Below are 25,196 nucleotides of genomic sequence, written 5' to 3'. Positions count from 1 at the left end.
TTCCAGATGGAGAAGGTGGTGGCAGATCAGGGGGGCAGATATGTGATTGTGGCAGGGACGCTGGAGGGGAGGTTAGTGGCGCTGTTAAGTGTGTACGGTCCCAATTGGGACGATGTGGGATTCGCAAAGAAGGTGTTTGGGGCCATCCCCGACTTGGACACACACAAACTGAGAGTGGGTCGGGACTGGAACTTGGTGCAGGAGCCAAGGTTGGACAGGTCACGGCCACGCTCGTTGGTCGCATCGGGGGGGGGGGGGGGGGGGAGGGGGGGGGGGGGCGAAGGCACTGGCTGGACTAATGGTGGAGATGGAGGGGTGGACCCTTGGATGTTGCTGCACCCGAGGGAACGGGAGTATTCGTTTTTCTCAGCGGTCCATAAGGTATACTCGCGGATCAACCTTTTCGTGGTGGGGATGGCTTTGCTGGCTGGGGTTAAGGGTCGGAATGCTGGGCAACTGCAGTGTCAGATCATGCTCTGCATTGGGTGGATATGGTACTGGAGAAGGGGGTAGCGCAGAGTTCGGGGTGGAAATTAGATGTGGGACTTTTGGGGGACCAAGTATTCTGTGACAAAATTGAAAAGGTAATTAAGGAATATGTAGGTTTCAACTGTATAGGTGGGGTGTCGAAGGCAGTTGTTTGGGAGGCTCTAAAGGCGGTGGGAGCGGGGAGGTGATTTATTTTAAGGCCAGGGTGGACAAAGAGGAGAGGTTGGAGTGGCAGAGGGTAATAGATGAGGTGTTGGAGGTAGATAGGAGTTACGCAGAAGATGGGGACCCAGCGAAATGGAAAAGAGGAAGGAACTACAGGCGAGCTTCGACCGACTGTCTACCAGGAAGGTGGTGCGCCAACTGAGACGAGCAAGGGGTGCAGTTTACGAACATGGAGATGTTCGTAAACTGTTAGCAGGTCAGCTCCGGAGGGAGGCAGCGGTAAGGGAAATTGTTCAGGTGAGGGAAGTTGGTGGTGGCTCCGGATCTGATTAACAAGATTTTTGAGGAGTTTTATGAGAGGTTGTACAGGTCAGTGCCACCTGGGGGAGACCGTGAGATGCAGGAATTTCTCGATGGGTTGGAGTACCCGAGGCTAGGGGAGGGGGACAGGGCTACAATAGAGGGAGCGATAGTGGAGCAGGAGATAAAGGATGCGATTGGGAGGATGCAGTCGGGGAAGGTGGCGGGGCCGGATGGGGTTCCGGTGGAATATTATAAAAGATTAAAGGACAAGCTGGCACCCCTGATGGTGGGGATGTTTGAGGAGGCGATAGGGAAGAGGGTGTTGCCGCAAACCTTGGGGCAGGCATCGATTTCCCTGTTGCTAAAAAAAGATAAGGATCCGACGGAGTGTGGGTCGTATCGGCCCATATCACTTCTGAATGTGGACGTAAAAGTGTTGGCGAAGGTACTGGCAGGTAGGCTGGAGGTGTGCCTCCCGAAGGTGATAGGGGAGGATCAGACGGGGTTCATGAGAGGGAGGCTGCTCTTTTCAAACGTTAGAAGGGTATTGAACGTGGTTATGGCACCAGCAGATGGGAAGGAAACGGAGGTGGTTTTGCCATTGGACGCTGAGAAGGCGTTTGACCGGGTAGAATGGGGGTACTTGAAGGCAGTTCTGGAGCGGTTTGGGATTGGACCAAGATTTGTGAACTGGGTAAAGCTACTATGTAAGGAGCCGAGGGCGAGTGTCCGCATAAACAACATCAGCTCGAGATACTTTTCTCTCCACTGTGGGACGAGACAGGGATGTCCTATATCCCCCCTGCTGTTTGCACTCGCGATTGAGCCGTTGGCCATCGTATTAAGAAGTTCGGGGGTATGGAAAGGAATAGTGCGGGGGGGGGGGGAGGGGGGGGAGGTAGAGCTTAGGGTGTCCTTATATGCCGATGACTTGCTGTTATACGTGTCGGAACCGAGTGTGTCGATAGGGGGAATTATTGGAGCTGCTTCGAGTGTTTGGGTCTTTCTCGGGGTACAAACTAAATTTAGACAAGAGTGAGTATTTTGTGGTGTCTCGGCCGGGGGTGGGGGCAGGGGTGGGGGGGCTGCCATTCTATAGGGCAGGGACTCACTTTAGGTACCTGGGGGTGCAGGTTGCCCGGGAGTGGGGGGGGGCTCCGCAGGTACACCATTTCTAGTTTGGTGGGGAGAGTGAAAGCTGATCTGGCAAGGTGGGATGGCCTTCCTCTGTCACTGGCGGGTCGGGTACAGGCGGTTAAAATGAACATGTTGCAGCGATTTCTGTTTATTTTTCAATGCCTGCCGATTTTCCTGCCAAAGGCTTTTTTCAGCGAGATTGAGGGAAGGATTACTTCGTTCATATGGGGAGGGACGGTGGCCAGAGTTAGAAAGGTGCTGCTAACAGAGGGGAAGGCAGGCAGGGGGTTTGGAACGTCCGAACCTGATGTATTATTACTGGGCGGCGAATGTGGAGAAGGTGCGGAGCTGGGTCAGAGGGGTTGATTCCCAGTGGGTCAGAATGGAGGAGAGTTTGTGCAGGGGGTCAGGGTTGAAAGCACTAGCAACAGCGCCGCTCCCGATAGCTCCGGGGAAATACTCAGGGAGTCCAGTAATAATCGCTTCATTGAGAATTTGGAGGCAGTTTCGCCAACACTTCGGGTTGGGGGCAGCGTCAAGGGAAATGCCGATTCGGGGAAACCACAGATTTGAGCCAGGGAGGTGGGAATGGGAGGAGAAGGGGTTTAAGGCACTAAAAGGTTTGTTTCTTAGGGGTCGGTTTGCAGGATTGAAAGAGCTGGAAGCGAAGTATGGGCTGGATCAGGGAAAATATTTTAGATGCAGGTTCGAGATTTTGCCAGAAAGGAGATACTGAGCTTCTCGCTGGAGCCGCCTCCACATTGCTGGAGGTGCTGACGACAGGGGGACTGGAGAAGGGGGTAGTGTCAGCGGTTTACAGAGTTATTTTGGAAGAGGAGAAGGCACCACTGGAAGGGATCAAAGTGGGAGAAAGAGTTGGGAGAGGATATGGAGGAGGGGGTCTGGTGTGAGGTGCTCTGGAGAGTGAATGCCGTGTGCGCGAGGTTGGGACTGATACAGCTGAAGGTGGTATGCAGAGCACACCTCACGAGGGCGAGGATGAGCCGATTCTTTGAGGGAGTAGAAGATGTGTGTGAATGTTGCGGGGTGGCCCCCGCTAATCAGGTTCATATGTTTTGGTCCTGTCCAAAGCTAGAGGATTACTGGAAGGAGGTTTTTAGGGTAATTTCTAAAGTGGTGCACGTGAAACTGGATCCGGGCCCCCGGGAGGCCATATTCAGGGTGTCGGACCAGCCAGGGTTGGAAACGGGTGCGGAGGCAGATGTTGTAGCCTTCGCCTCGTTGATCGCCCGAAGGCGGATCCTGATGGGTTGGAGAGCAACCTCTCCACCCTGTGCCCTGGCGTGGCGGGGGGACCTGTTGGAATTCTTGACTCTTGAGAAGGTTAAGTTTGAACTGAGGGGAAGGATAGAGGGGTTCTACAATTCATGGGCATTATTCATCATGCACTTTCAAGAACTGGAAAACATCAAATATTAGTTGGGGCGGGTGGGTGCGAGGGTTGGGGGGAGGAGGGCTGTGTGTGTTAATGGCGACTATGGGTGATCCCTAATTCCTTTTGGTCATTTGTTTGTGTGAACATGCGGGCTAATGTTTGGGGTTTGGTGGGAAGATGGGATTGTTGTTATTGATATGGGGATTGACATATTTGTTACTGAGTATTGTTTATTGTTGGGCCGAATGGCCTCCTTCTGCACTGTATGTTCTATATTCTATGTTGTGTATTGGAGAGAGACACAGAGCATGCTAGACTGGGAACCAATGTTGGCCGGGGACGCGAGGGCTGATGGGTGAACAGGACTTGCTATAAGTTGTGATACTGGAAGCAGAAATTTAAACAACAGTTAACAGAGGGTGCAACATTGGAGTTGACAATATCCTGTAGAAATAATAATCTTGCAACACTGACATTAAATGCAAGGTTACAACTGTTAGGCACCTGAAGCAAGATGAACTAATTAACTGACATTTAAAAAAATAACGACAGAGATTATCAACCGGGACAAGATTGAGGTGAACTCGAGCAGGCCTACTTCGATACTGGCAGAATTCATTGGGACCGATGGAAGCAGCTCAGGAATTTTGGCAGGATTAGAGATGTTTAAAGATTAGTCCAACAAGAGAGAATAGGTCATTTGGTGCTGGTAAATAAGGATATTTTTTAACACAGTGGCAAACTATTTTACAATTGTTTGTAAAGTATTTATTGTATTTTTTGCTGATTTTAATTATTTTTCAATGACTTTACGAAACAACTTAGCACATTAAAAGTGAATATAGCGTTTTCTGATCAATTACCGAACTTCAAATCAAACCTCTGTTAAGGAAAAGGAATCTCTCTCCCGTGAAAAGAATTTAATTGATGGCTCAACAGATCTAATTGCAGCTCAGACTAAAGTTCTGGACATCACTGTAAACTGATACATTTGAGTTTGTATCAATATTCTGCCTATGTTTCCCTGGTCGTTGTGTACATTGCACTGGGATAATTGGACAAGTCCAAACATTTTGAGCTGCTGTGACCTGCAATCAATAGCAAGGGCCAGTTAACACAATGTGACTGAATTTATTCAAGCTTCTTACAGACTTTGATTAAACAGTATGCAAGGGTCCCAGATGGACACAACCACTGATTATAAATGAGCATTATGATCCATAAGTCAATAAAGGAAACAATTTGAAGGACTGCAAGGCAATTGGAAATTTCTCAAATGTTACTCCAAGGTTCCGGCTTTAATGGATGCTTGTTGGCTTGGGGTAAGTTTTGACAGCTACAGCTGAATTTACAAATTGAAAGTGCAGCCTATTTTTAACATGTGGTCATTCTGTGCTCACCCACTCAACAGGCAATGGCATCTGTTCATGTGGTAGATGTATCTGCAACGATGATTGGTTTGGGAAATACTGTCACCATCCGAGGATTTGCAGCATGTCAGAGGGCAGGAGCAGGAGACATTGCGAGTCATTCAATGGGATAATGTGCTCTGGCAAGGGTGAGAACCTTTCTTTTAACTCTTGAGAATATTGTCTACCTTTGATGTTTTTAATGTAGAACCATAATGCAGAGAAGGAGGCCATTTGGCCCATCGGGCCTGTACTGAACAAAGAACAAAGAACAATACACCACAGGAACAGGCCCTTCGGCCCCCAAACCTGTACCGGTCATGATACCAACCTTTGTCAAAACCCTCAGCACTTCCTTGAGCCGTATCCCTCTATACCCGTCCTATCCATGTGTTTGTCGCGATGCCTTTTGAATGCCGTTAATGTATCTGTTTCCACAACCTCCCCTGGCAACATGTTCCAGGCACTCACCACCCTCTGTGTAAAAAACCTGCTCGCGCATCTCCTCTAAACTTTGCCCCACGGACCTTAAACCTATGCCCCCTGGTGACTGACCCCTCCACCCTGGGAAAGAGTGCCTGCCCATCCACTCTATCCATGCCCCTCATAATCTTGTAGACCTCTATCAGGTCACCCCTCAACCTCCGTCTTTCTAATGAAATAATAAATACTACTGGTCTGTGGTTTTTCCTGTTGGCACCCTTCCATCTATGAGAGATGATGGGTACAGAGGATGCAGTCCGTTTAGCTGGGGATCTTCATTTGGCTGTGGAGACTAGTCCTTAAGAAGCAGGTTCAACCACAAACTCCACACATCAACCTGCCATGTGACATTGTCAGTCGTTTTCAGCACTGGCACCCATCGCCAAGCCATTGTAGACACTAGTCACCATGGTGGCCCACGCTAGCCCACAGGAGCTGGCATCACTTCCCTCTTTCACCAGCTAGTGACGTCCAGGTGCGACAGTTGATGTCTAGGGCCTTCATGTCACACGTGCAAGCATTCTTGAAATGTAGCCTTGGGCACCCCACTGGTTACCTGTGTCTGGCAACCTCACCATACAGAAGGTGTATGCGACCATCTTACATCCTGTCGACATGCCTGCCTTACCAAATCACCCTTTGTTTGGCTAATGCCAACTCACTTGGCATTGAGGGGCCTGCCACATTCATGGAGGTGTCCCAACGTACCCCTAATGCACCACAGGCAATAAAGACGGAAATTATTGAGCGGCACCTCCTGGTGGCTATGAGTGGTGGATGTATCATAGCCAAACATCAGGGTGCTGAAAACACAGGCTTCATAAGCCATCAGCTTGTTCCTGAGGATTGGCTTGGTTTTGTCCCATGTTGCATGCTTCCCCTAGCTCTGCCGTAGAGCTATCACCTCATCCAATTCTGCTTTTCTTTGCCCATAACCCTGCAATCATCTTTTTCAAGTACTTAACCAAATTCCCTTCTGAAAGATTGTGAGTGAAATGCTTCCGCCGCCCTTTCAGGCACTGCGCTCCAGATCACAACAACTCACTGTGTGAAAGAATTTCTCATCTCACCTCTGGTTCTTTTGCAAATTATTTTATATCTGCATCCTTTATGGTTTAGCACAGTGGGCTAAACAGCTGGCTTGTAATGCAGAACAAGGCCAGCAGCGCAGGTCCAATTCCCGTACCGGCCTCCCCGAATAGGCGCCATAATGTGGCGACGAGGGGCTTTTCACAGTAACTTCATTGAAGCCTACTTGTGACAATAAGCGATTATTATTATTATTATTTATTGGGCCTCCTTGCCAATCCTTATTTACTCCGTCAGAAGCCTCTGTCAGCCGCATATCTGGACAGTGTACTGCAGCACTCTGTGGCAAGCAATGTGAGCCGGACATGAATTCTCAGTGGCTGTTGGTCTTTATCTGCTGTTTATAACATTTAACTGAGTGTTGCTGGGGTTCTTTTCACCAATTTGACGTCACAAATCTCTTCCAGGTTCCTGCCATTGTGGGAAGTGTATGTGTGGTTCTCCGCAACAATGGTACATCTCGGGTGAATTCTGTGAATGCGATGATCGAGACTGTGATAAGCACGAAGGGGTCATTTGCACCGGTAATTACTGCTTCTTGTGTCGCCAATCCTCAACATTGTGCATCTCATTGCAAAATTGTAGAGCGCTCTGGGTCGGTCGAAACTTCACGAGCTTTGAGCTGTTCTCCCAACCTAAGGAACAATTGCAGAAATTCAGAGAGTTTAAAGAGCCGAGGTCTTAGATTAATTAGGCAGAAGCTACATGGTGATTCTCCAGTGACTGGTCATCTGATTTTAAACTCTTTCTGTTTCAGGGATTACCAAATTAATTTTCAGGGTGAGGTTTAGATCTAAGAGTTTCAGAGAGTATTAAAAAAAACAGACCTCATTTTGATATCAGAAGAGTAAAACTGGAACAAAACATTACCAAATGGATTGGTATTTTTGTTACCACCATCAGGGCAGTTGAATCATAAAAGGTTCATTTGCTCACTATTATGAGATAGATGTTCCTCTGATCCAAGCATAATTTTGATTGATTGAATTATGCTGCACAGAACGAGGCCATATGGCCCATTTTGACCGTTCTGGCCCTTTGAAAGAGCCGTCCAATTAAACCCTTGGTCTTTCCCCACAGCCCTGAACATTCTCCTTCTTTTCAAGTATTTATTCCCTTTTGAAAAATTGTGGGTGCGTCTGCCGCCATCACCCTTTTAGGCAACACCTTCCAGATCTCAACAACTCACTGGGTGAAACAATCGTCTCCTTGTCACCTGGTTCTTTCACCTTAAATCTACATCTGCTGGTTAATCTGGCACTCCTTGCAGTGGTTCAGGTATAAATATTCTTGATAAACCAATGATATGTTTTCAAAGTTTGAGAGGTATTCCTGCGAAAAAAGCCAAAAGAATCATATTGCATTGAAATTACTGCAGAGGAACAGGCCCTTCATCCCTATGTTCCACACAAACTTTCTCCTACCCCTACTTCATTTCATCCTATCAGATATCCTCCTATCCCTCTCTCCCTCGTGTGTTTATCCGGCTTCCCCTTAAATGTACCAATGCTATTCACCTCAACCCCTCCCTGTGGGAGTGAGTCCCACATTCTCCCCACTCCCTGTGGGAGTGAGCTCCACATTCTCCCCACTCCCTGTGGGAGCGAGTCCCACATTCTCCCCACTCCCTGTGGGAGCGAGTCCCACATTCTCCCCACTCCCTGTGGGAGCGAGTCCCACATTCTCCCCACTCCCTGTGGGAGCAAGTTCCACATTCTCCCCACTCCCTGTGGGAGTGAGTTCCACATTTTCTCCACTCCCTGTGGGAGCGAGTTCCACATTCCCCCACTCCCTGTGGGAGCGAGTTCCACATTCCCCCACTCCCTGTGGGAGCGAGTCCCACATTCTCCCCACTCCCTGTGGGAGCGAGTTCCACATCCTCCCCACTCCCTGTGAGAGTGAGTCCCCTTTCTCCCCACTCCCCGTGGGAGCAGGTTCCACATTCTCCCCACACCCTGTGGGAGCGAGTCCCACATTCTCCCCACTCCCTGTGGGAGCGAGTCCCACATTCTCCCCACTCCCCGTGGGAGCAGGTTCCACATTCTCCCCACTCCCTGTGGGAGCGAGTCCCACATTCTCCCCACTCCCTGTGGGAGCAAGTTCCACATTCTCCCCACTCCCTGTGGGAGCGAGTCCCACATTCTCCCCACTCCCTGTGGGAGCGAGTTCCACATTTTCTCCACTCCCTGTGGGAGCGAGTCCCACATTCTGCCCACTCCCTGTGGGAGCGAGTCCCACATTCTGCCCACTCCCTGTGGGAGCAAGTTCCACATTCCCCCACTCCGTGTGGGAGCGAGTTCCACATCCTCCCCACTCCCTGTGAGAGTGAGTCCCACATTCCCCCACTCCCTGTGGGAGCGAGTTCCACATTCCCCCACTCCCCGTGGGAGCGAGTTCCACATTCCCCCCACTCCCTGTGGGAGCGAGTCCCACATTCTCCCCACTCCCTGTGGGAGCGAGTTCCACATTTTCTCCACTCCCTGTGGGAGCGAGTCCCACATTCTGCCCACTCCCTGTGGGAGCGAGTTCCACATTCCCCCACTCCCTGTGGGAGCGAGTCCCACATTCTGCCCACTCCCTGTGGGAGTGAGTCCCACATTCTGCCCACTCCCTGTGGGAGCGAGTTCCACATTCCCCCACTCCCTGTGGGAGCGAGTTCCACATCCTCCCCACTCCCTGTGAGAGTGAGTTCCACATCCTCCCCACTCCCTGTGAGAGCGAGTCCCACATTCTCCCCACTCCCTGTGGGAGCGAGTTCCACATTCCCCCACTCCCTGTGGGAGCGAGTCCCACATTCTCCCCACTCCCTGTGGGAGCGAGTCCCACATTCTCCCCACTCCCTGTGGGAGCGAGTTCCACATTTTCTCCACTCCCTGTGGGAGCGAGTCCCACATTCTGCCCACTCCCTGTGGGAGCGAGTTCCACATTCCCCCACTCCCTGTGGGAGCGAGTTCCACATTCCCCCACTCCCTGTGGGAGCGAGCTCCACATTCTCCCCACTCCCTGTGGGAGCGAGCCCCACATTCTCCCCACTCCCTGTGGGAGCGAGCTCCACATTCTCCCCACTCCCTGTGGGAGCGAGTTCCACATTCTCCCCACTCCCTGTGGGAGCGAGTTCCACATTCTCCCCACTCCCTGTGGGAGCGAGCTCCACATTCTCGCCACTCCCTGTGGGAGCGAGTCCCACATTCTCCCCACTCCCTGTGGGAGCGAGTCCCACATTCTCCCCACTCCCTGTGGGAGCGAGTTCCACATTTTCTCCACTCCCTGTGGGAGCGAGTCCCACATTCTGCCCACTCCCTGTGGGAGCGAGTCCCACATTCTGCCCACTCCCTGTGGGAGCAAGTTCCACATTCCCCCACTCCGTGTGGGAGCGAGTTCCACATCCTCCCCACTCCCTGTGAGAGTGAGTCCCACATTCCCCCACTCCCTGTGGGAGCGAGTTCCACATTCCCCCACTCCCCGTGGGAGCGAGTTCCACATTCCCCCCACTCCCTGTGGGAGCGAGTCCCACATTCTCCCCACTCCCTGTGGGAGCGAGTTCCACATTTTCTCCACTCCCTGTGGGAGCGAGTCCCACATTCTGCCCACTCCCTGTGGGAGCGAGTTCCACATTCCCCCACTCCCTGTGGGAGCGAGTCCCACATTCTGCCCACTCCCTGTGGGAGTGAGTCCCACATTCTGCCCACTCCCTGTGGGAGCGAGTTCCACATTCCCCCACTCCCTGTGGGAGCGAGTTCCACATCCTCCCCACTCCCTGTGAGAGTGAGTTCCACATCCTCCCCACTCCCTGTGAGAGCGAGTCCCACATTCTCCCCACTCCCTGTGGGAGCGAGTTCCACATTCCCCCACTCCCTGTGGGAGCGAGTCCCACATTCTCCCCACTCCCTGTGGGAGCGAGTCCCACATTCTCCCCACTCCCTGTGGGAGCGAGTTCCACATTTTCTCCACTCCCTGTGGGAGCGAGTTCCACATTCCCCCCACTCCCTGTGGGAGCGAGTCCCACATTCTCCCCACTCCCTGTGGGAGCGAGTTCCACATTCCCCCACTCCCTGTGGGAGCGAGTTCCACATTCCCCCACTCCCTGTGGGAGCGAGTTCCACATTCTCCCCACTCCCCGTGGGAGCGAGTTCCACATTCCCCCACTCCCTGTGGGAGCGAGTTCCACATTCCCCCACTCCCTGTGGGAGCGAGTTCCACATTCCCCCACTCCCTGTGGGAGCGAGTCCCACATTCTCCCCACTCCCTGTGGGAGCGAGTCCCACATTCTCTCACTCCCTGTGGGAGCGAGTCCCACATTCTGCCCACTCCCTGTGGGAGCGAGTTCCACATTCCCCCACTCCCTGTGGGAGCGAGTCCCACATTCTCTCACTCCCTGTGGGAGCGAGTTCCACATTCTGCCCACTCCCTGTGGGAGCGAGTCCCACATTCTCCCCACTGCCTGTGGGAGCGAGAACCACATTCTCCCCACTCCCTGTGGGAGCGAGTTCCACATTCTGCCCACTCCCTGTGGGAGCGAGTCCCACATTCTCCCCACTCCCTGTGGGAGCGAGAACCACATTCTCCCCACTCCCTGTGGGAGCGAGTTCCACATTCCCCCACTCCCTGTGGGAGCGAGTCCCACATTCTCCCCACTCCCTGTGGGAGCGAATCCCACATTCTGCCCACTCCCTGTGGGAGCGAGTTCCACATTCCCCCACTCCCTGTGGGAGCGAGTTCCACATTCTCCTCACTCCCTGTGGGAGCGAGTGCCACATTCTCCCCACTCCCTGTGGGAGCGAGTCCCACATTCTCCCCACTCCCTGTGGGAGCGAATCCCACATTCTGCCCACTCCCTGTGGGAGCGAGTTCCACATTCCCCCACTCCCTGTGGGAGCGAGTCCCACATTCTCCCCACTCCCTGTGGGAGCGAGTCCCACATTCTCCCCACTCCCTGTGGGAGCGAATCCCACATTCTCCCCACTCCCTGTGGGAGCGAATCCCACATTCTGCCCACTCCCTGTGGGAGCGAGTCCCACATTCTCCCCACTCCCTGTGGGAGCGAGTCCCACATTCTCCCCACTCCCTGAGTAAAGCCGTTTCTCCTGAATTCCGGTTTGGATTTATTAGTAACTATTTTATACTGATGGCCTCTTTTGATTTCCTCCAAAGTTGAAATATGTTCTCCGTGTCGACCCAATCAAAGCCCTTGGTAATTTTAAAGACCTCATCCCTCAGTCTGCTTTTTTCTAGAATGGAAAGCAACAACCTGTTTTAATCTCTTGACCCCGAGGAGCGAGTCCTCGAGTTTTGGATACCGTCCTGATTCTTTAATCCCGGTTGATCATTCCTGTTCCTTGTGCAATAAATCATATCCTCGTTACAACATGGAGACCGGAACTGTGCGCGGGGCTCCAAGTGTGGACTGCTTGCCTCTTTCTTATGTGGTCCCTGGATCCATTCTCTCCGCGCAACACATGGTATGACATGTGGGTGTTTTAGGATCATGTGAGTTAAAGTTCACCCAACCTGTTTACTTGGGGAACATAGAACATAGAACATACAGTGTAGATGGAGGCCATTCGGCCCATCATGTCTGCACCGACCCACTTAAACCCTCACTTCCACCCAATCCCCCTAACCCAATAACCCCATCTAACCTTTTTGATCACTAAGGCCAATTTAGTATGGCCAATCCACCTAACCCGCACATCTTTGGACTGTGGGAGGAAACCGGAGCACCCGGAGGAAACCCACGCAGACACGGGGAGAACATGCAGACTCCGCACAGACAGTGACCCAGCGGGGAATCGAACCGGCGACCCTGGCGCTGTGACCTTAATCTTATTGAAAAAAAAGTCTATATAATGTAACTGTCCAGACAAAAATGGGGGGGGGGGGGAATTCCATGATTTAATGCTGCCAGTGGGGGTAGTATACATCGCAGCGGGTCACAGCTCTGAAAATAAGGGGCTTTGAATTTCTTATTTATTTTTAAGTTATTTTCACAATGCTTCCATAAGTGTTTCTGATAAATGATTCTTCTCCCTGGAAGCACTTCTTTGTGGAACCAGCCACTCGACAATCGTCTTCAGCAGCCTTGTTCGCTGAAAGGTCATAGCGGCGAAGGGCAATCTGGTCCTGCAATGGTTGGAGATTGATTTATTACAGCTGAAGAGATTGTTATTTGTGTGAGACGGCCGGTGTGTATTAACCGGGGATTCACTTGTACACAGACTGGAACTACAGTTGTTGGGTTTAGGGAGTGAATGCTTCGAATGTGTAATTCAATAAATAAACATAAAGGTGTGTGAATATTGGGTACCATTCTATCCTCCGCCAATTGGCTTCCTGCATTAGAACAAACATATCCTTCTCTCCTGGCAAGAGTACAGAGCTGCTGGAGTATGTGTAGCATACTAGACAAACAGGGAGAAAAGAAATGATATCTTTGCTGATAGAAGAGATGTGCTGTCAAACCTTTTCATTTTGCACGCATCAGGACAGATACACAAGAATACCAATTGTGTAGGGAACGACAATTTATACTGCCTAAGAACAGAGTGCTGATTGGTTGACTGATTGGTTGACTGATTGGTAGAGCTGTTGCCATGGAGAAAATAGCTTGGCAGTTACTGTATTCCGGTTCCACCATTGAGCACCATGTTGTGTTTTGGATTCGTTTGTAGTATCTAATGATGAGATTTGGGGATTTGTAAGTCTAATCATTTATTGTTAATTTTGAACTATTTACAGATCACAGATATTGTCATGAGTGGTGCCATCTCCATGCAGGCTGCATCCAGAGTATTCTCTCTGAGTCACTTACCATGTGACTCTACACACCATGCCGTGCGTGGTTCTATTCTCCAGTCCCACACTAACCCTGGCCTTGACAAGCACCTTACAATGGAATGCAGGCACGTAAAACAACATACCCCTTCCTTCTGAATAGAAGACTTCCCTCCCTCCCAACAGGGCAAAACAATTTGCAATGTTTACTTGTTACCCTTCTCCCCCACTTCACGTCTCTGACTTTATAGATTCGGATAGTTTTAAGTCTTTATAGTTCAGAATTACAGGAAAATATCAGAAGAGTTTGCACTGACACATGAAAGACACCTGACCTGTCTACCTAATCCCATTTGTCAGCACTTAGCCCATAGCCCCGAATGTTCTGATGGCCAAGGGCTCATCCAGGTCATCTTTAAAGGATGTGAGGCAACCCGCCTCTCCCACCCTCCCTGGCCGCGCGTTCCAGACCCTCACCACCCTCTGGGTAAAAAAGGTTTTCCTCAAATCCCCCCTAAACCTCCTGCCCCTCATAATCATAGAATTTACAGAGCAGAAGGAGGCCATTCAGCCCATCGAGTCTGCACCAGCTCTTGGAAAGAGCACCCTACCCAAGGTCAACACCGCCACCCTATCCCCATAACCCAGTAACCCCACCCAACACTAAGGGCAATTTTGGACACTAAGGGCAATTTATCATGGCCAATTCACCTAACCCGCACATCTTTGGACTGTGGGAGGAAACCGGAGCACCCGGAGGAAACCCACGCACACACGGAGAGGATGTGCAGACTCCGCACAGACAGTGACCCAAGCCGGAATCGAACCTGGGACCCTGGAGCTGTGAAGCAATTGTGCTATCCACAAGGCTACCGTGCTGCCTGTAATCTTGTACATCTCAATCAGGTCGCCCCTCAATCTTGGCCCATCGGCGTGTGGCAAAATGGTGGATGTACTCTGTGTTTCTGATACATGGTGATGTCTATTCGATTGTGTTTTTGCATTCCTTCAAGGAGCGTTTCTCCTTGTTGGCAACTGGCCTGAAATTTTCAGACATTGGGTTTGACCCCTTCATTCCGAAAGGAACGTGCACTCTGTTCATTCCCAGAGTGGATTTAAATTCCCATGGTGTCCGCCATGTTCTTGCTGGACGTACACAAATGGAACCTTCACAACCTCTTGTTTCACAGTCGCCGCTGAACATTGATTTCTGTTTTATTTTCAACCCATTTTGCAGGCTTTTAAACCTTATCATTCAGCTCAGCTTTTTCTTCTTTGAGTTTCTTGTGCTTTGGGGTGGAATTTACAGTTCCCAATCTTATTTCTGTCTTTTCTTTCTCTGCCTGCGGCAGAAGTTGGCCCTTGTTTTCATTCAGCCGATCCCTCAGCTCCTCGGTGTTCTTGTCTGGCTTTCGGCTTCCGCCTGGGGCATTGAACGTTGCTGCGTCGTCTCTGCCAACTGGTTCCGCAGTTTGTTCAGAGTGACGTTCAATTCATTTTGCTTCTCTTCGTAATTTTCCAGTGGAATAAACTTTGACCTAAGGGACCCCTGTGTCGTGTGTAGGTCTTTCAACAAGTTTTCCTTTTCTTTATGAAGCTCGCTTGCTTCATCCTGAGCTTTCCTGTAATTCAGTCGAGTCACCTCGGGTTTCTTCTGCTGTGCTTCCATTCTGCTGTTTAAGAGAGTCTTCATTTCTTCATGCTGCTGAATGGTCACACATTCCTTTTGCATTTGATCTTGAAGGACAGTCAACTGTTTGTTCAACTGTTTATTTACTTGTTGATCACTTTGGTTCCCTGTACATCTTTTTGATGCCATTGATAGTTCCAATGCAGCTTTTTCTGAAGTAATATTCAACGTCCTTTTTTGCACGTCAAGTTTTCCCATGGCTGCATGTTGACTCTTGGAGGAATCTTTCAGGGTCGCAGCTTTGCTGCGTGCCTTCTCTTCTTGCTGTTTTGCCTGGCTGTACATCTGGTCGCATTTTTCTAATGCGTGGTTCGATTTGCCAACTGTGGAATTGAGGGTCGCTACTTCCTCCGGGGATCTTTGTGTTATCTCTGGAACTTTGCTTGTTCAGACCTCAAACAGCTTGGATCACTGAGGCTTCAGTATATTGTTCATTTTCAAAGGCATATACTCATCTTGAAGTGAAACGAAATGAAATGAAAACGAAATGAAATGAAATGAAAATTGCTTATTGTCACAAGTAGGCTTCAAATGAAGTTACTGTGAAAAGCCCCTAGTCGCCACATTCCGGCGCCTGTTCGGGGAGGCTGGTACGGGAATCTAGCACTTTAATTCTTCCAGTTCTGCTTTGGTGTGAACACTGTCCTGTTGAACAGCATCATTTACCTTTTGCACAGTTTGCGTCTTTTCAGTTACCTCGGATAACTTTCCTTCATTCACAGCCATCTGCTCACCCCACACTTCTATCCGCTGTTACAGTTTGGGTACTGTGTCAGAAGTTTCAAAACCAAGCCTTCCAGCTGCTTCGAGCCATAGAGTTTTGCAGCACAAACAGAGGCCTTTCTGCCCATCGTGTCCATACCGGCAAACAAGCACCTATCTATTCTAATCCCATTTTCCAGCACTTGGCCCATCACCTTGTGTGCTGTGGCATTTCAAGTGCTCATTTAAATATTTCTTAAATGAAGTGAGGGTTTCCACCTCTACCACCCTTTATGGGCAGTGAGTTCCAGATTCGCACCACCCCTTGGGTGAAAGGGTTTTCCCCCAAATCCCATCTAAATCTCCCACCCCTTACCTTAAATCTATGTCCCCTGGTTATTGACCCCACCCCCCACACTAAGGGGAAAAGTTCCTTTCTTTTAGTTTTTCTTTAATTTAGATTACCCAATTTATTTTTTCCAATTAAGGGGAATTTAACGTGGCCAATCCACCTACCCTGCACATCTTTGGGTTGTGGGGGTGAAACCCACGCAAACACGGGGAAAATGTGCAAACTCCACAAGGACAGTGACCCAGAGCCGGGATCGAACCTGGGACCTCGGCGCCGTGAGGCAGCAGTGCTATCTACTGCATCGCCGCGCTGCCCTGAAAAGTTCCTTTCTGTCTATGTCCGTCATAATTTTGTACACCTCTATCATGTCCCTCTTCAGCATTCTCTGCTCTAAGGAGAACAACCCCTAACCAGCCTCTTTCATAGCTGTATGCCCCAGACCAGGCTCTTGCATTTCATTGCACTGACCGGGTTGGCAACCATCTTGTAGTTTACTTGAATATTGTCTCCCTCTCGCTGGGATCTCCTGTTGACTTGGTGCTTTACTGGGAATTGCCCTCTGTTTGCGATCTCTTGTTGACTTGGTGCTTTACTGGGAATTGCCCTCTGTTTGCGATCTCTTGTTGACTTGGTGCTTTATTGGGAGTTGCCCTCTGTTTGCGATTTCCTGTTGACTTAGTGCTTTATTGGGAGTTGCCCTCTGTTTGCGATCTCGTGTTGACTTGGTGCTTTATTGGGAGTTGCCCTCTGTTTGCGATCTCGTGTTGACTTGGTGCTTTATTGGGAGTTGCCCTCTGTTTGCGATCTCCTGTTGACTTAGTGCTTTATTGGGAGTTGCCCCCTGTTTGCGATCTCTTGTTGACTTAGTGCTTTATTGGGAGTTGCCCCCTGTTTGCGATCTCTTGTTGACTTGGTGCTTTATTGGGAGTTGCCCCCTGTTTGCGATCTCTTGTTGACTTAGTGCTTTATTGGGAGTTGCCCCCTGTTTGCGATCTCTTGTTGACTTAGTGCTTTATTGGGAGTTGCCCCCTGTTTGCGATCTCTTGTTGACTTGGTGCTTTATTGGGAGTTGCCCTCTGTTTGCGATCTCGTGTTGACTTGGTGCTTTATTGGGAGTTGCCCTCTGTTTGCGATCTCGTGTTGACTTGGTGCTTTATTGGGAGTTGCCCCCTGTTTGCGATCTCTTGTTGACTTGGTGCTTTATTGGGAGTTGCCCTCTCTCTGGGATTTTTCCTGTGCTTTTCTGATTTTGGCAGGATCCCCAGTTATCAGTGGCCTTGTTTTTCTGTAAACCCTCCAAACTGCCAAAACTCTACTCTTGTCCACAAAAGAAACATGTCAGCAATCTCCCCCTTCCTGCTCCACAGGACCACCTTTCTATTTGAACGTTGCACACTCTGGGAGAATCGGCAGGCTCGTGCTCCAGCTGGGCCCGTTTCTTCCTTCGAAACCCAAAGCTCCAGCCCGCCTTTCCGCTCGTGCTGCTTGCTACATAGAGGACTCCTTCTCTTGTGTTGAACTCAGCTGCTCAGCGGGCCTTTTCCCGTTTTTCTCAATGTGCTCTGCGTCACTCAGGGTCTTACTTCTTTCTTTGTAGTTTTGCCCGCCCATCTTTGTGATCTGACCAGGTTTTCCTCGAATCTGTGTCACCCAGGGGTCAACAATGGATTTCCACTCTGCTGGATTCCTGAACTTATTAGTCTATAGCGAAGTCTCTTCAATTTTTTACGTAATTTTTCTTCTTCGGCACATGTCTCTGGTATGGCTTCCGCTGCTTTTAGTCTTGCATATCTCGGGGTTGTGTTCTAGCTCCATTGTTTAAAATGCCACTTTTCATATTTCCATGGATCACCAGGTTGTACTGTAATGTCTCTGTTGATGAGGGCAGCACGGTAGCATAGTGGTTAGCACGGTTGCTTCAGAGCTCCAGGGTCCCAGGTTTCCTCCGGGTGCTCCGGTTTCCTCCCACAGTCCAAAGATGTGCGGGTTAGGTGGATTGGCCGTGATAAATTGCCCTTAGTGTCCAAAAACTGTTAAATGAGGGTTACTGGGTTACGGGGATCGGGTAGATACGTGGGCTTCAGTAGGGTGCTCTTTGTAAGGTCCGGTGCAGACTCGATGGGCCGAATGGCCTCCTTCTGCACTGTAGATTCTATGATTCTATGATGTGATAGGCGGGATTCTCCGGCTCCCCCAGCTGCATGTTACTCGGCAGCACGCCATTCGCTGGCAGCGGGATTCGCTGTTCCCACCACTTGTCAATGGGATTTCCCATCGGAGCCGCCCCACACCGCCGGGAAACTGGGAGTGCGTTGCCGGCGGGAAAAAATAACCACAATGGCCAGAGAATTCCGGCCGATATCTTTTCGAAGCGACCATCACTGCCAACCATGTTGCGTTATGATGCCACTACTGAGCACCATGTTGTGTTCTGGGTTTATCTGTGGTGCCTCAATGATGAGGCCTTGAGCCTTGCATGTATAGACATGAACTGTTTATTGTTAATCTTTAACTATTTACAGATCCCAGGTATTGCCATACATGGTGCAGTCTCCCTGCAAGATGCTTCCAGAGTGTTTTCTCTGAGTTACTGACCATGTGACTCCATACATCATACCGTGGGCAGTGCAATTCTCCAGTTGCATGTTAACCTTTCCTCTGCTGAGCACCTTTACATTACAATGGGATGGAAGCAGATAATACAACAGCAGCTAACAGTTCCTGGGTGCATTCTCCATGATATTGCCTCAAGCACAGGAGTCCACTTGCCAACCAATCAGCACTCGCTTTTCATGCATGCACACACTCTCTGACACAAACCACACAGACACACACACCATACACACTCTTTCACACAGATACATACACACACTCTCTCTCGCTCACACGCTTAAACACTCTCTCTCACACACGCACACTCTCTCTCAAACACACCACACAGACACACACACTCTCTCACACACACACACTCTCTCTCACACATACACGCACACAGAGACACACACACACCACACAGACACATACACTCTCTCTCTCACACACACACACACACTCTCTCACACACACACACTCTCACACACACACACCACACAGACACACACACTCTCTCACACACACACCACACAGACACACACACACTCTCTCACACACACATACACACTCTCTCTCACACATACACACACCACATAGCCACACACACTCTCACACACATACACACACACACAGACACACACACTCTCTCTCACATACACAGACCACACAGCCACACACACTCTCTCTCACACACATACACACACCACACAGACACACGCACTCTCTCTCTCACATACACACACCACACAGCCACACACACTCTCTCTCACACACATACACACACACAGACACACACACACTCTCTCTCTCACATACACACACACACAGACACACACACTCTCTCTCTCATACACACACACAGACAAATACACACACATTCCTTTCACTGTACCTGTTTCCTTTGCTTGCATGTCTCTCTCTCCAAACCATTCATTATCACCCCACTCTCACCAATCACATTTTCTCTCTCTCTCTGCAGGGACATGCCTGCCATGCTGTTGATTACAGCTCCCACCTCCACTGTGCAGCAGCTTTCACCATGTCCCACCTTCCCCAGCAGCATCCAATTCTCTTTTTTAAAAACACATCCATTTTTCTCCTGTAAATCCGTTCTGCTATCGTCAATGGTTTAATTTTAACATCCTGACGAGCAGATTGAAGGAGATTGGCACAAACGTGGATGGAAAAATAAAAACTTGATCGGAGAGATAGGTTTTAAGGAATGTTTACAAGGGTGCGAGAGGTAAAGAAGGGGAAATGTTTAGGTCAGGCTGTAAGAAATGTAGGCATTGCCTCTGGCTCTATGTAGAGTTTGGCCTTCATCCCCTTTATGCGCTCCAGGTCTCCCTGATTAACGTCCTGGGGCTTGTACAGAAGTTCCCGGAAACTGTGTCTGTGATACTGAATATCTCCAGCCAATTAAACCTGATTTTCTTCAGCCAATCTCATGAGACTTTGTCTCTGTCCTTTTACTATGATTAATGGCAGTTGGGCGGACTGGCGTTGGTGCGATACTGGTATTGATCTCATGTCCATTATCTTCAGGACCTCCCCACCATAGGTGGCGAAATAATAATAATAAATAATAATCACTTATTGTCACAAGTGGGCTTCAATGTGAAAAGCCCCTGGTCGCCACATTCCGGCGCTTGTTCAGGGAGGCCGGTAGGGGAATTGAACCCGCGCTGCTGGCATTGTTCTGCATTACAAGCCAGCTGTTTAGCCCACTGTGCTAAACCAACCCCAGTGAAGTGGCTGATGTACTGCTGAGTCTTCTCCCTACAGATACTTAAATGTTTTCTCCCCTCTCGCTGTGTTGATATGCATAAGGCAGGTTTGTACATAATGTTATGCACGACCTCAGACCACTAGCTGGCAGTGTAAACCCATCACGTGACCCTGTGATCGGGGAGTTGGGAGTTGGTCGTGCTGGGAGATAGACATATTTGCAGTAGTTACACAATAGTTGTTCATTGTTAGTTGTTTGTTAGTTAGTTTATCCTCGTTATCTTACCACGCAGTTGTTCCACAATAAATTATTTGAAACTACATGTTCTGTAGTTCCTCATTCACTTCGGCCTGTCTACAGAACATGACACCCACCATGACAGCAGCACCTGTATCGACTTCCATATTTAATGACGGCTGTTAACAACAAGCACAATCTTGGTTTGTGACTGTGACGGTCACTTCCTTTTCTCAGGCTCTGCTGCACTCTCACTCCGGGTACTTCAAGTGGCTGCCATTTCCCGCCATAACCGATTTCCCTCACTTTGCATGCCTCGCAGTTCAAAAGTGCAGCGCTTTCAGCTGCTTGAGCCAACTCAACCATTTTGTCAGAGGATATTCTGGGGTCTGCCAGCAACTTCTTCTGAATGTTTAAGTTATTGATACCGCAGACCAAGCGGTCACATAACATATCACTAAGAGACGGACCGAAGTTGCAATGTTCCGACATCGTTGAAGCCTGCATACAAAAGCGGGTACGGGGCGCGATTTACTGGCTGCGTGACGTTGGAATCAGCACCCCGATCTCTTGCTGCACTGGGGAGCTCCACTCATCTGAGCTCCTCAGTGCATGAAATGACACTAAATCCCGCCTCGGGGGCTGAAATAGCAGGCAAGTGCCCTTAGGTTGCAGGGTCGCTCCCACAACTCCAAGCGCTGGGGACAACCTCACTAATCCTGCCCAGAACGGACTCTGATTTTTTTTTGATCAAATTGCACCCAATGTTTCTCCAGGACCCCTAATGGCTGAGTGGAATTTATAGCACTGCGTTACAATGCAGGGCCGAGGACTGTAGCGGTCTCTCACTAGTTGCACAAATTGATCGAAAGACTTAGAGCTTCCGGAGACGTTTGGATTCTCACGAGGTTATATGTCTGTGGTCCGCAAACTGAATAATATAACGTTTTGCTTGTCTTCTGCTGTCATTTCATTGACAGCGTAAAAGTATCAAAGCCTCTCCACATATTGGCCCCAACTCCCAACCTCCGGGTCAAATGGGTTAATTTTCCCAAATAGTGGCATATTCGACTGTAGTTGACTCCTTACCTTCTTCAGGACACCGAGAGGCCCTTCCAAACATTGACGACTTTCCTTTCGACTGGATTGATTTTATCTCATCGCCAATGTTGCGCGGGGTAATACGACAATCAGCCTTAAATCACAACGGTGACTTATTAACAAAGGGAGAACTTTATATTACAGATCAATACAACTCCAACTCAGGATTAACTCCCTCGACTCCTGGACTTACTCCGATAAACCACAGTCCCCGGGTTCCGCGCCTTGGCACCCGATAGGCTCAGGTTCGCGTGCTCCGTCCCCATAGGCTCCGGGCAGGTCACATGGCCTGCAAAGAATCACCCCTTAAAGGGGCCACGCCACCACAGCCTCAGATCAGGATGAAATTCGGAAGTTCCCGATAGTGAATTATGTCAGAGTGCCTGTAGCTTACCTGATTTATTCTCCTCAGGTCCAATTTCAAGTTTAATTTGGAAGTCAGGCCTCTCGATTCTGGTGAATGGTACCTGTATTGCGAGGCAGGGGCTAAGGAATTTACAATACCCTATTTCTCCCCACCCTCATGCTGGCTGAAGCACAAAACCTTAGCCCTGGAAAGCTATGGGGCGCAATTTACCTGCAAGATTTCTATCTCCGATTTTGGGCATGTTTAGCGGGAGTTTCTCGACAGCTGCAGTGTTGATTAACAACTCGCTATTCAACGGCACTCTGCCTTTTTGTTGCCACGGGGAGTTTCTCTCCTCCCAGGCCGCACTCAAACGGATTTCCAATCTGGGCGCCATTTTGTTTGGCTGCTCCGATCTCCCGCCCCTCCCCCCCCCCCACACCCCCTGTTCAGCCATCTCCCCCGGGTGGTACTGCCAAGGTGTCCGAGTGGCACTGCCAGTGTGCCAGGCTGGCAGTGCCAATGTTCCGGGTGTCAGGGAATCACCTTGTCCTGCTCCCCACCACCTGGGGGACTTCAATGGCCAGGGAGACCCGTGCCCGCCTCCCCCCCCATGTGCCATTATGCCCGGTCAATGTTTGCATGGACAGTACTAAACGGCACCCAGCCGAGGCCTCCCAGGCGCGGCCATTCAGTCCTGGATGCCATACGACTCATTTAAATATGGGTCACGCCCGGTGGGGGCGAGATCCAGATCGCAACGTCCCGCGAGATTCAGCGGCCTCGGGCACGACGAGGCCGATGAATTGCGCCCATTTCGATTTTTAATCAGTTGTTAATCTGCTCCATTTAACCAGTTAATATGGTGGTGTACACGGGAAATAGGAGCAGGAGGGGACCATTCAGCCCATCGAGCCTGCTCCGACATTCAATATGAATTTGGGGTTTCAACTAAACTTTCCCGCCCACTTCCAATCCCCTGAGAAACCAAAAATCTGTCTATGCCCTGGGGCCTTAAATATGTTCAACGATGGAGCAACTCCAACTCTCTGGGGTGGAGAATGCCAAAGATTCACAACACTCTGAGTGAAGAAATGTCCCCATCGCAGTCCTAAACGATCGGCCCCCTTATCCTGAGACTGATCCACCGGGTGTTCGATTCCCCGACCAGTGGAAACAACCTTTCAGTGTCCACCCAGTCAAACCCCTTCAACGCTCCGAGGGTTACAATGAGATCACCTCTCATTCTCCTAAACTCCAGAGCAAAGGCCCAATTTACTCAGCCTTTCATCACAGGAGAACCCCCCCTCATCTCAGGGACTAATTTAGTGAACCTTGGTTGTACTGCCTCCAATCTGGGATAGGTGCCATTGATATCCGCTGAAGCAGGATCCTCGGCCCCCGCCAGCATGGCAACACACAGCTGGGAGAATGTGACAGCTGCATTTTTCATTCCGAACAGCACGATGGTGAATTTGGTGAGGGTCCAGTTAAGTGGAGAGGCTGTTCTCTGTGTAATATTGACAGCACAGAAGTAGTCCATTTGACCAATTTAGACCACAGAGGTGTTCATGATGGTGCGTCACGTGTCTCTTCTCTTCCAACGTCATTTCACCCTATCAGATATCCTTCTATTCTTTTCTCCTTCATTAGTTTATCCAGCTTCTCCTTAAACGTATCGATACTAGTCACTCCCCTCAACCGCTCCCTGTGGGAGCAAGTTCCACATTCTCAGGGTAGAGTTTTCTTTTGAATTCCCTATTGGATTGATTAGTAACTATCTGATATTCATAGAATCCCTACAATGTGAGAGCCCATTCAGCCCATCAAGCCTGCCTTGGAAAGACCACCCTACCCAGGCCCAATCTCCTGCCTTATCCCTTTCCCCATAACCCCACCTAACCTTTGGACACTAAGGGGCAATTTAGCATGGCCAATCCACCTGACCTACACAACTTTGGACTGTGGGAGGAAACCGGAGCACCCGGAGGAAACCCACACACACACGGGGAGAACGTGCAGACTCCACACAGACAGTGACCCAAACCGGAAATCGAACCTGGGAACCTGGAGCTGTGAGGCAGAAGTGCTAACCACTGTGCCACCCGTAAACTATTGAAAGCTCCTAGTTCCTGTCTGTGCCACCAGTGGAAACATCTTCTTTACACTTATAGTGTCAAACCCCTTCAGAATTTTAAAGACCTCTGTCGGGTCTTCAGATTCTGTGGTCCTGGACAGCTGACTTGGAGAAGTGGGGGGTGGTGACAGAATGGGGAGGCCGGCCTCTCAGGAAAACAGGAGATGTCTCCCCTCACATTCCTACCGCCGAGGGAGCCTCACGGGGAGGCAGGATAGTCTATTGGCGACCCCCCCGCAGGTTAATGCAGGCAGCCAATTACAGGGCTGACTCAGGGGAAATAGCGCCCCCCCAGTCTGGCTTCTGGCTAGTGCCTGCTCAACATTAGTTCCAAAGTCAGCGTGCGAAAGCCGGTGGGGAAATCCTGCCCCTCTGGTTCAGAACTTCCTTTCGGTTACAGCTTCCCCAGGAGTTCCGGGGGGGAGAAAATACTCTCTAATAATGCTTGTTGTTAATTAAAACAGAAAAAAATCAAATCAAATCCTGCAGTATCATGATGCTCTGAGAATTGATGTCCACACCCTTGGATTTTTTTCTTTCTCTCGGGCTGTTGTTTGGAAGTTTGTAATATTGTCGTGTAGATAAGCAATGGGAACTTTTACTTATTGAGCACTTGTACCCCAAAATTTACAGATAAACGTCTGAGAGACAGGATCATCTGGCCAGCCTCGATTGAGCATTTTTGAGTGGATAATTACATCAGACATTATTATTTCTCAAATCATGGGCGGGATTCTCCCAGGTCCGCGCCGGACCGGAGAATCCCCGTGAACGGGCCACGCCGCCCCGACGCCAGCACGCGATTCTCCGCAGCAAGGAGAATCGGCACCACTGGTGCCGGCGTGGTTGGCACGGTGCCGGCGTGTTTGGCACGTTGCCGGTCGCGGGCCGCTCAACGTGGCCGGCCGGCCGGTTCTCCGGCCCGGATGAGCCGAGCGGCTGTAGGAAAAGAGCCGAGTCCCGCATGCGCCGTTCTAACCTGCTCTGAGCCAGCGGGACTTCGGCGTGTGAGGCTCGGGTGGCGGCCTGTGGGGGAGAAGGGGGGGGTCCGACCACAGGGGGGGCCTT

General features: G+C 50.2%; 1 protein-coding gene across 1 annotated transcript in view; it reads left to right on the top strand.

Moving 5' to 3' along the window:
• itgbl1 (integrin, beta-like 1) overlaps window positions 1-25,196 on the top strand; it is a 290,031-nt gene that overhangs the window by 249,132 nt on the left and 15,703 nt on the right. The window contains exons 9-10 of the mRNA XM_072476055.1: window positions 4,902-5,048; window positions 6,879-6,995. Of these exons, the coding sequence (XP_072332156.1) occupies window positions 4,902-5,048; window positions 6,879-6,995 (264 nt within the window). The remainder of the gene's footprint in view (window positions 1-4,901; window positions 5,049-6,878; window positions 6,996-25,196) is intronic.

This window comes from Scyliorhinus torazame, chromosome 15, assembly GCF_047496885.1.
Source record: "Scyliorhinus torazame isolate Kashiwa2021f chromosome 15, sScyTor2.1, whole genome shotgun sequence".
In the NCBI taxonomy this organism is placed as follows: Eukaryota; Metazoa; Chordata; class Chondrichthyes; order Carcharhiniformes; family Scyliorhinidae; genus Scyliorhinus; species Scyliorhinus torazame.
The sequence above is the reverse complement of the archived record's forward strand: the minus strand, read 5'-3'. Positions and strand labels throughout refer to the sequence as shown.